A 17113-nucleotide genomic window follows, 5' to 3' on the forward strand; every position below is an offset into this window, starting at 1 on the left:
CGGACAATATTTGAGAGACAAGAATGATGAAAAATTATGCTTCCTGACTGTCAGACTTCTGGGTTGTGATGCTCAGTCCCGTCTTTCTGTCAGTGTGTTGAATTTGCTGCTTGGTCCTCCTCCTTTCTCAAATGAGTCTAGGAATGTGCAAAGGTGGGTGTGTGAGTGTGTGTGTTTTCATGGGGTTTTTTTTGGGGGGAGGCAGGGGGTGTATCTGTCAGATCTCCATATGGGAAAACAGAAGTACAAGTAAGTACTATAAAAGGCATGGAAGGTGCACTTTTCTTCATTTTCCTCCTCTTTCTTTTAATGAATAATTTAATTGAATCACATTTTTGCGGTTATATGGAGTAAGCCAGTGGCCAGATGGAGATGAATTCAAGTTATGTTTGCTGGCATTCCAGTTAGTACTGTTGATGAATGCAGTTTTTTTTAGGTGTAAAGTTTCATCTCCTCAATTACTTTCTTGTCTTGATTTCTTTTTATACTTAAGTACTGTGCGTATGATTTGCATGTTTCAATCATCAAAGGGATTTCAAAGGAGAACACGTACTTGCTGTTTACAGAAAGTGGAGACAAGTGTACATACGTTTTTGTATGTTTAAAGAAAAAAAAAAGCTATACCATGACTACTCAGGTTTGGAGCTGCTTGTAAGTATAACAATACAACTATAATACCTATAAAAGATTTTTATTTTGTTGATCAATGGATTGGGCATCATGATGATTGCAGCATTCCAGTGGTGTGTGCTTCTTACAGCTTTCCAACAGAGGGTGCTGTACTGTGCTTTTCCATCACAGGAAAGATCAGTTAATGCCCACAGTGAACACTGGCACATCCAATGCGTACTTGTCACATCAGAGCGATGCAATTTGTACCAAAAATTATTTTTTTGGACCTCTAAGTAGACCTTAAGCTGGATGCCAAAGGTGGTGCCTCAAAAAGAAAAAAAAATGACAAAGACATTAATGTGTGTTATTAAAGTTTACATAACCCTTTTTACTTTGAAGAGCATCAGACATAATTTAATGACATGAAAATGTAGCCCATAGATGTCAGCCCATAAACGAGATATATGTAAGTATTATTCAATCAAACGTAAACAGGAAAAGCTTTTGGCTCACTTCCATCCCTGAACAGTAACCAGTTGGCCATATGCAACATGACCTGCTGGACGAACTCAGCTCAATTTTGCAGTGTGGACATCCCTAGTTGGTGTGTCACTGATGTCTTCATCCAGCTGATTGAATTTACATTTGCAGGCATGTACCTGTCCAGACACTTCTTTAGTTTCCTACATTAAACTATATTGTTCTCTACTCTTGACACAAGTGTCCCCTCTGTTCTTGACTTATTTAGAGTGAGCAAAATACACTATGCCTCAGGCTGGATTGTTTGTACCTCAATTACAACTTACAGCTGAGCACCTGGGGGCTAATGAACATGCTTCACTCTACATCCATTTTTCCTTTCATTTCAGTATGACAAATAAATTTCAAGGTTGCCAATATCCTGACATAGTATTAACCCTGGTTGTTTCTGTCATTTTATTATTCATATATGCATCATGGAAGAGTTTAGGAAATTGGAAATTTACTGATTTGTAGATTTGAATACAAGGAAAAATGCTTGCCAGTAGCTCAGTCTGTTACACTTTGACACACTGATTCTTAATTAACTCATCAGATGAGAGCTAATGGGAAGAAGTTTACACTATGCACTGAAAAATGTAGTTTATGGAAATTAACTTGTATGTTGTGCTTGAGTATGCCTTAAACACATTTTATCAAAATGTAAATATCATAGCACAGAGACCTAGAGTTACACAGTATAAATTTAAAGTTAAGGTACTCATATTATTGGCACATTTGTAAGATTGCTTTAGTAAATACCCAAAGTCACTAGTAAAAATCTGTCATCAGTCTTCACATTTTATAGGTTCTATTAATGTACCAAATGAAATTTATAAAAGTGCTTCCATTTGAATTTAAGCTTGCAATCACCGTTTGTTGTCGATAAACTTTTGTCTAGGACACAATCCCAGTTCAGTCCCCCCCCCCCACACACACACACACTACTGGTGTACCAGTGGGGATTCGCGGTGGCAAGGCCCTCCAAGGGACACAAAAGATAGCTTTATGCTTTGAGTCTCCAGTCGTTAAATTAAATCATTAAATGTTCCGTTGAACTTGTGAAATATTCGGAGCGTATCACTTTGTTAACTGCACAGTCCCTCTGGTTGACCACAGCAGTTCTTTTTCTGTGTTTTCCTGGAGTTCACTGCAGTCTCAGTTTGGGAGGTGAATGAATGCTTCAGCAGCTGGTCTGCAGATGGCCGTAGACTCTGGTCACTGGGGTTGAGAAAAAGCAAAAGGAATAGAATAGTATGCACAAAATTGGGCCTCCAATTAATTTCAAACACTTTTTCATTATAAAAGTATACATTCAGAGGGTACGTAAGTGTATAGAAAGGCCATACATTTAACCAAAGATATGTGAGTTTGCACTGACCCAGGAGGACAACAGGTCTCACCTTGTTAAGCAGATTTTTACAAAATCCTTGGCATTATCTGAAAACCCATCTGGTAACGAGGGCATCAACCCCCTTTGAGCCCCAATGTAGAACATTGCAGCCACCCGGTTCATGTGTGCCAGGGGAGGTTTCCCTGTGGCCATCTCAAACACTGTACATCCCACACTCCATATGTCTGACTTCCTGCCATATCCTGTCTCGTTGATAACCTGAGGAGTGGAAAAGATGCTGGGAGTCAGACAAAATTAAAAGATTGTTGTAAGTTCAGTCGACCAGTGAAATACATAGAATCTTCACAGGTGAGATGACTGCCTAAATGAACTGTACCTCTGGTGCCATCCAGTAAGGTGTACCATGGACAGACTTGAGCAGATCTGCATTGTTGCTAGCAGTGTGGTTCAGGCAGCTGAGACGCCGGGCGCAGCCAAAGTCTATGAGCTTGATGACACCAGTTGGCATCAGCATGACGTTGTTTCCCTTCAAGTCACGATGAATCACCCTGTTCAGGTGAAGGTAGGCTACCCCCTTCAGGATCTGATGGGTGTACAGAGACAGGACACGCTCTGGCAGAGGACCAAACCTGCGGACAGTAAAAGGAACAACATGCTAAAGGTTAGTAAATCATTAGACAATGCTCTGATGACATCTGTGTAAGTGTTCAGGCTGTATCGAATAAACTTAACCTGTGAAGGATGCTAGCGATGGATCCTCCTGGGATGTATTCCATGAAAATGGAAACCACATGCTGATGAAGTGAGGTCCCCATGAAGCCTACAATGTTGTTGTGTCTAAGGGTTTTGAGCAGCTCCACCTCCTCCTGCAGACGACTGTACTCCCTTTTTGCAGCGTCAGGGTCTGAGGCATCCAGGTTCACCTGCTTCACAGCTATCAACTGGCCCTGGCTGGTCAGACCACAGTACACCTAGTACGAAGGCAGCAGTGATAGCCAAGTTTAGATGAGCATGTATTGATAATGTTGTTGTTAGTAATGTTGCATTTGTGTACATGGCTGTATGAACAAATGACACCTCAAAATGGTACATTTTTTTTAGCTTCATGAGAGCTTCAAACAGCAGGAGTTCTGATGGTCGACAGATCAATGCCCATTAAACTGGTGATACAAGGACTCAGTATGTCTACATTTTTATTATTAGACTTACTTTGTTGTCCTAATTAGCATACTTACAATCCCATATGCTCCCCTGCCAAGAACTTCACCCTTCGTCCATGTGATGGAGTCATCTACAACCAATCCAGAGCCATGCAGATCAGCAATATATACTGAATTAACCTGTGATAAAATAAACAGAATTAAGGTTACCAGAGTAACTGAGACAGAGCAATGCAGTGTGGCTTATATTTATAAACAGAAAAACATTAAAGAATTTGCTGTAGATTTTTTTTAAATCAAATAATCAGGCATCTTTGAAGCTTTCATTGATCAGGATAATTGGGTTTCTGAGGGTGAAGGTATTGAAGCTGTTTAAATAAAACAGAAGGTCCTCTTCCTGTGTGCTACTAAAGAAGTCAGACTAAACTACCTTCAGTCAAGAGAAAAAAATGACAATGAGATCCCACTTTCAGACACCCCCCCCCAATCATTTTCATACAAAATAAAACATGACTGAATGAGCAGAGATAATGTTTGAATAATCACAGTTCTCAACACTCCCACTTCACAACCGTTTACCTCAGGAAATGTATTTCTGCATACCAGATTGGCTTCCCTGCTGGAGTCCTCTTTGCTTGGTCCCAACTTTTCAGGACACGTGCCAATGGATGCATCCCTTTCATCCAATGAGATCAGTTCCTCAGCCAGACATTGCAACAGGTCATCTGTAAGCGGCCCTTCCCCCACCTCATCCAGAAACTTCTGGTAAACTGGTGACATAATGGTATGGCTGAAGCTGCTAGACGACGTCCAGGTGTTGATCTTCGGCTGTTGGAGGCTTCGAGACAGTTTGGGCTCAGGAACTGGTTGGTTTGGATTTCTAATTGATGAATTCCCATTTTGATCATTTGTGTGCATGTGATTATAATCTTCAGCATGAGAGGAAGTTGCTGCTGTTTTTTCCTCAGGTTTTAAGGTTTCAGATTCATAGCCAGACAGAGCCTCCTCTATGGTAGACAACTTATGATCTTCAGCTTTGTCTTGAGCGTTATTATGAAAAATGTCAACATCCTTAGAGAGAGCTGACTCTGTGTGCCCATCCAGTTTAATCACATTGCTCATTTTGCGTGGGCCTTTCCTTGTCACAGGTTTGCTTTTGACTGGCTTTGATTTGCTTCTAGATGAAACCACCATTCTCTCTCCTGGACTTCTCCTCAGTTTACTCGTTGGTTGTTTCAATGGTCTGTTACTGACTTTAGCAGATTGCACTTGTCTGTCCTTAACTTTCTCACAGGAGCTGGAAACTCTGAGATTTTCATAGATAGGTCCAGCAAACATCTCAAAGATGGCCGGTCCTTCATCCCCACTTTGTATCTGCTGAAACATGTCTTTGTAGGTGATGAAGTCCACAGCAGATTTAGACCTTATAGCTAGCTCTAGCGTCCCTGCTAGATCATGTCTCTTCAACTGTTGGGTGCTCTTCAACTCACTCTGTTGACCTCTGCTGCTGCTCATCTTGTCAAGATTTGCTCTTTTGTTCTGTGCATGATCAGTCATGTTTTTTCGTGGCGATGGACTGCCGATGCTACAAGGAGCACTTTTGACAGATTTCAGCTTTGATTTTACTTTTGTGACTGTCTCTCCACTAATTATTAACTCTGGGCTTTTCCTGGTTTTATCTTTAACTTGTGTGGAATGTAAAGAGTACTTCAGATTGCTTTTGGACTTGTTTCGATTTAGGTTGCTTCGGTCATTGTATAGTGCTAGTATGTTGAAGGACTGCCGGTTCATTTGAATATTTTGTCTGAGTTCAGTGTTCATGCCGGTTTTTCTCTCTCTGCTTCGGACAGGCTTTAATTTTAACAGCCTGTCATCTTTCTCAGCATGCTTATCTGACTGGGGAAGGTTTACATCTGAAGTAAATGGCTGAGTTCTCTCCTCTCTTGTCTGCTCCCCGTGAGGGACTGGGTTATCAACCACATAATCCTTCATTGCTCTTTCAGACTGTTTTATATTCTGCAGGCTAATGCTGTAATTACCTTCAGAGCATATAATAGCATCACCCTGATCAGAAGTCATATGAAATGTTCTCCCATGGCTAATCATGGTCTCAGGTTCTGTAGTGTGAGCTACATCGTTCTTTTCCTCATTAGGCTTGATTGGTATTTCATTCATTTCATTCACAGTGTCTTGAGCAGGATTCACAAAGTCTCCTTGTCGTGTATTGGTATGTTTTTTAAAGGACTGACTGTCAACAAGCTTTTTCGTGTAACTCATATTGCTGGCTTTCCCTTCACAATGAGAGTTTATAGCTTTGCTATGATAGTCACTTGCATGATTGAGGGGTTCTACATTCAGGTTATGTGCTGATCTATGAATGGGTGGAATATGACTGATACTTGACTGACCATTAAAATGCCACCTTGCCCCCTCAGTCAAATCATTCTCGGTGGAGCAAACGTCGTTTGAATGTTGCAACGTCCCTTTTCCAACAAAGTTCACAGGGCTTTCTCCTGATGCTCTCTCATGCGTATCCCTCTCACCGTCCTCCTCCTCATCCTCCAGATCGATGGAACTCTGGCTGCTGCTGGACCCGCTCTCCTCACTGCCACCCTTAGTGGTCAGTGGGCCAGTGCGTGAGCTTCCCCAGGACAGCTTCTCTCGCCTCAGGGTCCAGGAGCAAAGGGGGCTCCGACTGATGGGCTTCAGAGGAACAAGGTGCTTTAGGGTTGGCAGAGCTGCAATATCCCTGGGCCTGCTGTCTAGTGGAGCCAACAGCTTGGGTGTTCTAGGATGTGAGACACCCTGCGAGAGCTGGGGAGAATAAGGACATTGACTGGCGAAATCTAAAATATACATAAGTATGAAGTGAAAAACAGGAGAAGCTGATATGAGGATGTTTTTTTGGTTGAAATTCACCTTTGGTTCATTCACAGTATCTTGAGAACCCAGACCTGCAGTAAAGAAAAGATCATAAATTTAAAATGACAAACACAAAAGCATTCACAATAGTTTCATTAACACATAATAATATGCAACATTGTTTGTGTTGAAACATGAGAGTTGGAAATAAAATGCAAACCCTCCTATGATTTAAATTAATCAACATTGCTTTGTAATTCTTACAAATAAAGCTATTGTTATCACCTAACTGGGAGGTTTAGACACTCGAGTTGTGTGTTTACGTACGGCTCTGGATGTGCGCTCTGGCCTGGATCACAGTGCTTGAACACAGTAGTGGTTCCATGATGCTGGGGGCGGATCGGCTGAGCTGGACTCTGGAGCCAGACTTGGCCACAGACAGCAGGCGAGGGGAGGATGGGGACGCAGCAACAACACTTCTTGTTCTCTGCCTGTGAGGGACAAAGCAAAATCAGATGTTTGAGATTTCAGTTGCGCTGCAGCAAAAAATGAATTAAACAGAGCTGTTTTTTTCTTTACATTTTTGATAAAATGTTTAAAATTTATTAATTGATTTTGATTTTAATGTGTGGGGGCTGGGAGAAAACAATGTGCAGAAGCAGTTAAAGTGTAACCAAACCCTAAACTTTTAAGCTTGAAATCTTCATCCAGGTTCACAGTGTGTGTGTGTGTTACACTCACTGTGACATCCATGCTGTTATTTTATTTGATAAAAAAATAACTGAGAAGTGCAGTGACGTCAAGGATTTGGTGAGCATAATTCAGGACTGAAAGAAAGGTCTCCTTTCAGTCTTTTTAATTTCCATGTCTAATCTCCACCTGTCACATGAGGATGGCAGCATTTTCTTCCATTATAATCCAGCTGCAGTACCGTACCTGAGTCCGGTTTGTTCCGGCAGACAGGAGGTCCTGGCACTCAGCAAAGCGGATGGTGGAGCTGGATCCAGGTAGGGTCTACTGTTGTCGCTCAGGCTCGGCAGGGACATATCACCTCTGAAAAGCAACACAGAAAAGTACACAGTTACTTTTGCTTTTGAAGAGAAGGGAGTCGGGGAGGTATGTTGAGGCCTGACCGAGAACTTGTCATTAATAGCATTACAAATGCTGATGAGTTTCATTGTGTTGCTTTGAAGTGAACACTATGCTAAAAGCCTCATTTCCCTCCTGTCTCTCTCTGTTACTGGAGGCTGACGCTATGAAATCAGAGACCTGCTCAAAGACCTTTATTCTGCTTGCAGAATTTGGACTTGATTCAGTGGTGAGAGCTCCACATAGCAGACAATGGGTTGATTCACCAAAGCTCCCTCTCCCCCCTTCTCTGTGTTTCTAACCTGTTTGGGTAGAACAGGCTGTCCTCCGGACACAGTGACAGGTGTCTGCATACAGGACACGAGTGTAACCAGAAACTGTCCTGCTGCTGATGTAGAGGTAAAAGAGCAGTTGCTGACGAGTCTGGTGTGAGTGTGCTGTTTATACAAGTGACAAGTGTGTGCCAGGGGGTTGTGTGTGTTGGGGGGGTGTTAACTGTACGCACATAAAATGTTTGTGTGTACACAACTGTTTGTGGTTACGTATAAACAGATGTTGATGTGTTCACATGTAAATACTATCAGCTTAGTGGCATCAGCATGCTTTATAGTCAGCACACATTCAAAAGGAGAGTGTGTGTGTGTGTGTGTGTGTGTGTGCTTGTAAAAGAGCTTTCCCTCTTCCCACCTGCTTCCCCTCCCTGCATCCTGGTAGGCTTGCCTGATGTCTCTCAGTGTTTCCATGGCATTTTGGAAACAGAAGGGGATCCCCTTATCTGTTACACACACACACACGCACACACACACACACACACACACACACACACACGTACAAACAGTTACACCCACCAATTCTGAATCCACTGTATTCTCTGTGTTCACACTTTCAATCAGATGTAAAAATTATGCTCTTAAATTTCTAAATAAAAATAAAATTAATATATTCAACAAAATTAAAAAAAAAAAACTACAAGAAAAGCATTTGCTTAACTGTAAAGTGTGAATGCAGGAGGTTCCTAATTGCTAAAGAACAATATTACTCCATATGAACTGACAGGCTTTATATTTGGTGTCAGACTGTGCCTCGATAATCGCAGGTGAGTGGACTTGCATCACTTGTTTTTGAATGCTCATAAAGAATATAACAAAACAATACAACAGTCATATACGACATATCGATACTCACCATACAGAAAACAATAGGCTGTTTCTGAGCTCGCTGGTCCACTCTGGCCCCATGTCTTAAACCCGTTTCAGGATAAAGATCAGATTCCAGTATTCCTGTATTCTCCCCCACTGTGACTCTCTCTGTCAGTAATCTGCCCTGTCCTCTATCAGCCACGCTGCTGAGCCTGAGGTACAAGTCAGGCAGGCAGGTTTCTCAGCTGAGAGGTCGTATTGTGTGTGAGACCCCTCCCACCCAGTCACACCCCCTCACCCCCCTCCCTTTAGAAGGTGACTTGATCTGTTGGCCTACGTGGGAGTAGACACTAAAGATTTTTGTCACTAAAGGACGAAATATTTTGACCTTTTTAAAGCCGTTAGTTGACATGCAAGACTCCCATATCAGCTTGCTGCATTTTCTCTGTAACCCTTTTACCTTCAAGGACCTATGATACAATTTTTATCCTTCGTTTACCATTATTATTGTTACTAATATCACTATCATAATCACCATAGTACCTTCTGTATACTTCATTCATTGTCATTATCATTATCTACAGTTCCAATACTTCTGGTAATACTGCTGCATCTCTGCTTGTGTTCTCCTGCTCTCTCTCTCTCTCTCTCTCTCTCTCTCTCTCTCTCTCTCTCTCTCCCTCCTGCTCTCTCTTTCTCTCTCAACCCATCCGGTCAAGGCAGATGGACGCCCATCTTGAGCCGGGGTCTGCTCCGAGGTTTCTGCCTTCTAAAAGGCAGTTTTCCTCACCACCATCGCCAAGTGCTTGCTCAGGGGGGAATGTTGGGTTCTCTATATTACAATTTAATTAAAAAGTTTGGTCTAGGCCTGCTCTAATTGGAAAGTGTCATGAGATAACTTTTGTTGTGAATTGGTGCTATATAAATAAACTGAATTGAATGAATCTCTAATGAGCCTACAAAGACAAAAAAACACATTTTGCTTCAGTGTCATACACCAATAGTCCACACTCCAACCCTCTAAAAGCAGTAAAATACCTTGGCTGAAGCCTTTGTGATGGTCAGAGAGAGGAGGTTGGCCTTGAGACTCCAGCACTTCCTGGAAAGAACAAAAGCGAGCAATTCATTTATGATATGCACCAGAGGCTGGTAGAAGTCCTGCAGTACTGATGTTAGCTCAGAGGGACCACAGTGGCTGCCAGTAGTTTTTGGGATTTGTTTATACATTTCCAAGTTGGAGTAAATAATTTCACCTTTTTTTTCCTATTTTCTCATTTATTTGGTGAATGCTTTCTCAAAGCTTGTGCAGGATGCAGAGCAAGGAGAGATTACACAAGTACGGCTGCCAAATTACAAAAGTCATGAAGCCTGTTTGATTTTAAACTGCTAAATGTTATGTTTATGTTATGAACGCCATCTTATGCTGGAGCTTTTGTAAAGAAAAGCCTTTGGTTTTGGTATATTGTAGCTCCCTTGACAGTTTGGAAGTCAGCCTAAACATTACAATTGTGATAATTATTTTTAATAGTTTTAACACTGTAAGTACACACACTGTGTGTCAGTGGGCTTCTGAGATGCGTATACTGTGGTTTGTCCCCATAAACCACCTGCTCTTTTCTTCCAGCTAACCAGCTGGCCAGCTTGTCTGCTCTTTCTATAAGGACACTCATAATGTGATAGTATGGCAGCCCAGTGTCAACACACACACACACACACACACACACACACTAAGCTAAGCTAAACAGCCAGTTATTGCTTCCACGTATTTGTCTTCTGGGTGAGCACAAACTGCCACTCTGCCTGTGCCTCGCGTGGATGCTTGAGAGCAGCAGTGCAAACGTGCTTAAATTCAACAGCTCATTATTAAGGCAGCTCATAAGGGGTTTGTTGATGTCTCACTTACTTAAAACCTAAAGTTAAATCAATCGAATACTGAATACAAGCAGCCAGTGTTGAACATCTCCATGGAGAAGCGACATTTGAAAATGTGTTGCTGTTTATTACTCACCCCCGTGTGGAGTAGAAAGCCGCGTTGTTCGTTTGGTGTCCCTGTGGGGGAGGCATCTGTCGACCGATGAGTGTAGAAGCTCTCGAGGTCTAACTCTATGTCCGAATCGCCAAACTCTGAGTCCAAATCCTGGCAGGAGTATTTGTCGTGGGCTGGGAGTAACATGGGGTCAGCATCTGCACAAAATCAGAAATAATTCTAACCCTTTGTGGCCCATACTGACACCCAAAGACAGACAAATCCAACTGTTTCTCCCAGTTAAAACTCCTTGCTGTATCTTCTCATTTCCGTGTCACCATCCTTACAAACTCTGACTCACACACACTCTCATGAAGGCTCTCAGCATCGTGGTCGCTCACACATACACAAACAAGCTTTTCTTATACCCTGCCACATAAGTGCAGGCTTTGAGTGCTGCTGCAGAGGCGTGACTCTGAAAAACACAATTGTGAATAAGCTTGGTATGTTGTTTGTGTGTATGCCCGTATGTATGTGTGTGAAAGAAAATAACTGTGTGTGTGTGTGAATAGGAGGTCGTATTTAAAGGTGTGTACATGTGCACATGTTTGCATCAAACACCAAGTTCAGTTAGAAACTGACTGATAAAGTGAAGCTGATGACGTGAGGTGCGAAGTGTGAGCACTCATTTGACATCAACATTTGTGAATGTAACCTGATGAGAAAGCAGTGACAAGAAAAATGATGAGCACAGAAACAAGCTGATTTGTTACTTAAGGTTGCTTAAGGTACTTATTCGTTTATGTATGTAATATGAAGGTATTCTGCTCTCTTTTTTCAGGTCATTCTGTATGAAAAAAGTCAGCATACAAACAAGAGCCCCATAGCGCCAGTTCTATAGTACAGCTTTTCATCTTACAAAAACTTTTGTTGGCTGCATTATTCTAATCGGATTATAATTATTCTTGAAAAAATACGAGAATGTACAAATAACAGGATAATCTGTATTTCCCCAATGCTGATCACATGCTCTGTTGGAATTAAGATCAGAAGTTTCTCACAACTTTTGCAGCAACAAAAGATTATTTTGGCCACTTGGGGGAGCCAAAAAACCTGTAAACCCGACTCTGATATCAGATAGATAGATAGATTATTAATTCCCCAGAATCCCTTTGCAGAGAAAGCTGAAAGGTACTCACTCGCTGGAGACTGGAGAGTAACTGTTAAGGTGGATAATACATTTTTTGGGGGTTTTTCACTTCGACCGACCCCTTTCACATGTTGAAGTTCCTGTCTCATTGATGTTGGAGTGAGGGAATGAGTGTACCTGCGTGACTCAGGGCCTCGACCATCATTTGAACGATCTCCTCCTTCAGAGGGCTGTTGATGTTGGCAGCGTAGTGGAGAGCAGAACAGCCTCTGAGGTCTCGAACCTGCAGATTACTGATACAGAAGTTTATGACAGATGGAACAAGTCAAAGTAGACAGTTTTGCTACCTCATAGAACTTCAGATATTTCAAAATCAATCCCTTTTCATATACGGAGACTATACAAATTGACAGCTGCTGGAGCTGTGACATTTGCTTGTCTGTAAAGTCCACTATATATAAATGCATGCCTAAATTTTTATTTTCTTACGCTGGCAGTCCCAGTAGTTCCTTGAGCACTTCCACGGGTCTGTGTTCCCATGGCAGCTGTGTCTCTATGGCCTCAAACAGGCTGATGTCCCGAACAGCAAGCATCACAGCTGTCACACCATCGCTGTTAGGAACATCCACATCCAACCCGTCTGTCTGAGCCTGACTCACACAGACAGACAGACACAGACACATGTTATAAATATGAATAGCACACTGCAGCCTTGTGCATAGTCATGTTTTTGACAGAGAGAGAAAGCATGCAATCAAGCATTCTATGAATGAAAAGCAACTGGTGATGTGTCTCATATACTATATAGACAAAGGTATCCAGACACACCTCTTTATGGGGCTGTTTTTCAGGTGTTGGACTCAGTTCCTTACTTCCAGTGAAGGGAAATCATAATACTTCAGCATCCCAAGACATTTTGGACAAAGCTATGCTTCCAACTTTTGAGGTAGGCCCTTTCTATTCCAGCATGACTGCCTATCTATCTATCTATCTATCTATCCATCCATCCATCCATCCATCCATCCATCCATCCATCCATCATCCAACACCTCTGAGCTGAAATGGAATGGAGATTGTGAGCCAGGCCTTTTGGCCTTTTGTCTGACCTCACAAATTCTCTACTGCATGAAAGGGCAAAAATCCTGTAGAAACACTCCAAAATCTTGTGGAAAGCCAGAAGAGCGGTGTGTTATAGCCACAAAGCTATCTATGGATTTAGAATGCAATGTTATTAACGTCCTTGTTGATGCAATGGTCAGATGTCTCAATACTTTTGTCTATGTCGTATATTTCCAGTTACACACAAAGTCACACAAGAACATCATGAGACTGACAGGTGAGTTTGTTGTCTTGAGCTGAAAGACTCAGGAGAGAATTTTTATTTTCGATACAACCACTTTGTGAGGTCTGTGAGTTGTTGAGTTTATTCTCATGATGGTACAACAATCCCTAAATGTCATGACTAAACCAAAATACCCAGCTGTATTTTTGTAATAGGAAAACTTTGTTGTCTTTGCTCATCAGGGAAATCCTCTCCTGACATCATCTGTATCCGTGTGGGAGTCATACCAGGAGGTTCTGTACGCAGTGCAGGTCTCCCTGCCAGGCAGCCTGCCGCAGCTGTGCCTGGGGAGGCAGGTGAGGCCTCGACATCCACCCCAGCACTTTTCCCTGGAGCTCAGGGGGGCACATGTGGAGCGCCGTCTGCTGGCTGCAGTCGCACAGGGTCATGTCGGCCCCAGCCATCAGCAACCGCTCTACCACCTGTTAACAACACCAGCAGGTAAAGCAATGAGGGCAATTGAACACAACCATCCCCCTCCCCAGGGGAATTTACATAATAAGCAACACTGAGGTCATGTGGACCTCACATGTTTTTGTTATTGATAGGAAAAACAGTCCCATCACAGACCTGACAAACATGCTCACCTGTAGGAATTTTCCAGTGACAATGGACTGATGCCAGATCTGCTAATACTACAGCAAGGTGACCAAAGCTAAACCTGATTACGAAACAATAGATGCCAAACCTCTCTCTCTCTCTCTCTCTCTCTCTCTCTCACACACACACACACACACACACGCATACACACATAACTTACCTCAGTCATGCCTTTACGACAGGCAGTGATAAGTGAGCTGGATCCATGCTCTTCCCGGCCCTTCATCTCTTGTCCAAGGCTCACAACCACAACTTCCTCTTCATCCTCCTCCTCGTCCTCCTCTTCCTCCTTCTGCTCTCTTTCCAGCATCTCGTCAACACTCCTTCTCTTCTCACTTCTCTGCATAATTCACAGCTTCCCAGTCAGATCTGTGTGCAGCGCAGCCAGACAGAAGAGAAAAGTCTGAGCAGGAGGTCACACAAGATTTAAGCTTTTTTGTTGTTCCATAAAAAAAGACAAATGAATGGAGAGAGTGATGAATAAATAAGTGTAAACAGAGCACTGATGCATCTGATGCAGCTCTTTCAGCTCAGCATCTCAATTAGTCTGTATGTTTGTGTGATCACGACTGTGATGTTAGCCCTGTTATGCAAGTCTCTAATGATCTTTTGGTCCCTGCGGAGATGGCACAGAGGAGTTATTTCTCTCACATTATTACATGTGACTCACCATAATGCACATCATTATCCAGTAAATGAGCTCATCCACCGACGACACGACTCTTTGAGGGTTGAACTCCCTGTGGTTTAATGTTTGACAACACTAACAGGGCAACAGGCAAGATGGCTGAAGTGTCTAATATATAAACATGCCGAAATGAGATCTTCTTCGCTTACCTTAGTGGTGGGATTTCTTCACATTCCTCGATGAATCAATCCAGCTACAGGTCCTGTCCAAACTTAGAGGGACACTTGACAAGCAAACCTTTGATCCTTTTCAACAGACCCTCCGCTCTAGTGTTTCCTCTCCTTTCTTCTTTATTCCTGCAAGCCTCCTGCTGTTAGTTTACACTTGGTTGCCTTGGGGATGGTCAGACAGACAAGCAGCGGAGCAGTGGCTTAAAATGACAGCAGGCTGTTTGTTGTCTGACACACAAGTTCGAGAGCGAGACCTGATATCAATGTCATGTCAATTTATTATTACTATTATCATATTTTATTTTCTCATTATGTTAAGTATGGAGCAAACTTGAAGGCTCCAGAGATTTGCTTGCTTGTAGTACTCTCTGCACGTGTAAACAGAAATGATTTTGCCAGCATGCAGGAAGGTATTTAATGCTGTAGACACAGTGCACATACTGCCTTACTGGAGCTACATGAACAATTGCAGTATATATTAAAGTCTTGTTTCCAGTTGTGTGAAATAATTAAATACATTAACTTAAGTGCTGAGGTGCTTTGATTTCCATTTCATTTATGCTTTGACTCCAATACACTTTTCTACTATTTGATTTGCACTGCAGAACAGGTCTTCAATACAAAATATAATTAAAAAAATATCCTCTGTTGCTCTGATGTAAAGTCACAAAGCTGCTCAGAGGACCACAGAAAACAGCACTGGTTTAGATAAAACTACATGCCCTACCAGCCCACATAGATGACTCATCTTCAGGCCTTTTTCTACAAATGAAAGTACTTTTTCATACTGGGTTGGAAAAGTGAATTGCAGCAACACAGAGACACTCTCTGAACCCTTCAAATGGCACCAAAAACATATTCTATCTCCAGCTAAGATTATAAATGAAAAATTCTCAAATTAATTTTAAAATGACACTACATAAGATGTTTTAATCATAATGATGAAAATATATAGTTCATTTTTCATGTGTAATTGGCATAAATAAGGATATAAATATCATATAGTTAGATCAACTTCTGATAATAAATGTTCTGAAATACTCGATTGATGATTTTTTTCCCCCTTTCATCATAAACCACTTTGAGCTGTGAAACATTTTGCACATTTGACATAATCTTTTTCTTTTAGAAAACCAGTGTGTCATGATTAAAAATGCATCTTTTATCTCTTCTGTTTTATCACTTAAAATAAAACAGAAGAACATCCGACTGATTAAATCATCTAAACAACATAAATACTTGAATAATAATCACACAAAGCTATCAGGTCTCAAGCGAAATGAAATCATCTATCATCATATATGAGGGCTATAAATGAAAGTTTGAAGAGAACAAGGTGAAAAACATCAGCTGTCAGAACATTTAGGACTCATCTGTGCAGTTGTCTACCTGCTGTGTAACGCCTCAAATGACCACTAGGTGGCGGTGTCGGACAACGCTGAATCCGTCCAAAGCTCACCCACGCTGCGCTGTCTTCAGGTCCACGGCACAGGTGAACCACACTACTTGGACACTTTTCCACTGTCACTGTACAGATGCACTCTTTTGCAGATTTGGTTTCCCCAAACGCTGTTGATCTGTTTCTCCTATCTATGCGGTTTAATGACTAATTTTTATTTATTTCATTCATTTATGAAGTGTTTTGTCATAGGCTGCTTTGGCCACTGGTTTGTATCCGATTAACCAATGGAAAAGTGCCATACGGAGTGCCTCCTCCCTCTTTATCTCCCTCCCTCTAATTGCTGTGTTTGGATCTGTCCCGTGTCACCCTCAGCCGTGTCGTCCCTGGGAGAAGCAGTGAACCCTGACACCGTCTCTCCGCTCCGCCGGTCCCAGGCTGGTGCGTTCCGTTGCGCACAGCACACTTTACCAGCGCGCAAGATTTCTCCAAAACCTCAGGACGGCTGGTGGGAAACGCAGCTCACAACTTTACGACTCAGTATGTTTCATGTGAGGATGACAGAGGATCGGTGACAGGAAAGCTCTGGGGTGTTCAGGTACAGCAGGAACAAGGACGAGTCTTGGCTCTCCCCACTCCCCATCACACACACCTCTTAACCGAGCAGTGTGCGTGAGGTGATACAGCAGAGGCTCCTGTTGTGGCTCATTTACCGGACATTAGATGGATTTCTTGAGCAACTTTCACCTATGATGTTGCCTATTGCTCTTTGAGCTCTTTGTAGCCGCTCTCCCCTTCACTTTCCTCTCAAACTTCAGCCAGTGGATCGTTTTGTGAGCGGCAGGATGGGATCGCGGATCGGGATCGGGGCAGCTCTGCAGAGACAGACGCTTCTGTGGCTCGTTGTAGGTGAGTCTGTCACACCGTGGCTGCATCGATATGTGTAATGAAGACAGAGAAATGTGGTTTAAGTACACTGTCATTTCTGCTTGGAAAACATCATTAGACGTGAGGAAATTTCTATTCTTCGAACTTAGGATACTTATAAGACTGTAGAAGCGGG

At 42.3% G+C, this 17113-nt stretch overlaps 2 protein-coding genes across 9 annotated transcripts in view; one reads left to right on the top strand and one right to left on the bottom strand.

The window, feature by feature from the left end:
* Nucleotides 1–1010: 1010 nt before the first annotated feature.
* On the bottom strand, nt 1011–16174 carry map3k19 (mitogen-activated protein kinase kinase kinase 19). 8 transcript variants are annotated; one of them, XM_046403420.1, is made up of 18 exons: nt 16041–16174; nt 14631–14813; nt 14464–14533; nt 13954–14162; nt 13421–13615; nt 12341–12501; nt 12029–12144; nt 10744–10919; nt 9774–9834; nt 8284–8371; nt 7444–7560; nt 6835–6998; nt 4225–6599; nt 3721–3825; nt 3218–3456; nt 2862–3114; nt 2535–2743; nt 1011–2352 (listed from the first exon to the last, which is right to left on the bottom strand). In XM_046403420.1, the coding sequence occupies exons 4-18, from the start codon at nt 14137–14139 to the stop codon at nt 2220–2222; spliced, it is 4578 nt and encodes a 1525-aa protein (XP_046259376.1). In that variant the 5' UTR covers nt 14140–14162; nt 14464–14533; nt 14631–14813; nt 16041–16174; the 3' UTR covers nt 1011–2219. The 8 variants fall into 8 exon arrangements, with proteins under 8 accessions (XP_046259376.1, XP_046259373.1, XP_046259375.1 ...); XM_046403417.1 differs by lacking the exon at nt 14464–14533; XM_046403419.1 differs by having other exon boundaries at nt 13954–14533.
* ramp1 (receptor activity modifying protein 1) overlaps nt 16089–17113 on the top strand; it is a 45679-nt gene continuing 44654 nt past the window's right edge. The window contains exons 1-2 of the mRNA XM_046403427.1: nt 16089–16143; nt 16426–16959. Of these exons, the coding sequence (XP_046259383.1) occupies nt 16896–16959 (64 nt within the window). The 5' untranslated portion in view covers nt 16089–16143; nt 16426–16895. The remainder of the gene's footprint in view (nt 16144–16425; nt 16960–17113) is intronic.

Source organism: Scatophagus argus, chromosome 11 (assembly GCF_020382885.2).
Source record: "Scatophagus argus isolate fScaArg1 chromosome 11, fScaArg1.pri, whole genome shotgun sequence".
NCBI lineage: Eukaryota > Metazoa > Chordata > Actinopteri > Scatophagidae > Scatophagus > Scatophagus argus.

What these genes read in the sequence shown, in the direction of transcription:
- map3k19 (XM_046403417.1), bottom strand. Translation starts at nt 14,139, where the DNA reads ATGCAGAGAAGTGAGAAGAGAAGGAGTGTTGACGAGATGCTGGAAAGA. An exon ending in CGAGGCCCTGAGTCACGCAG is followed by an intron (nt 10,920 to 12,028) that starts GTACACTCATTC and finishes GATTTTGTGCAG; the next exon opens with ATGCTGACCCCATGTTACTC. An exon ending in GTAAAAATCTGCTTAACAAG is followed by an intron (nt 2,353 to 2,534) that starts GTGAGACCTGTT and finishes TCTCAACCCCAG; the next exon opens with TGACCAGAGTCTACGGCCAT.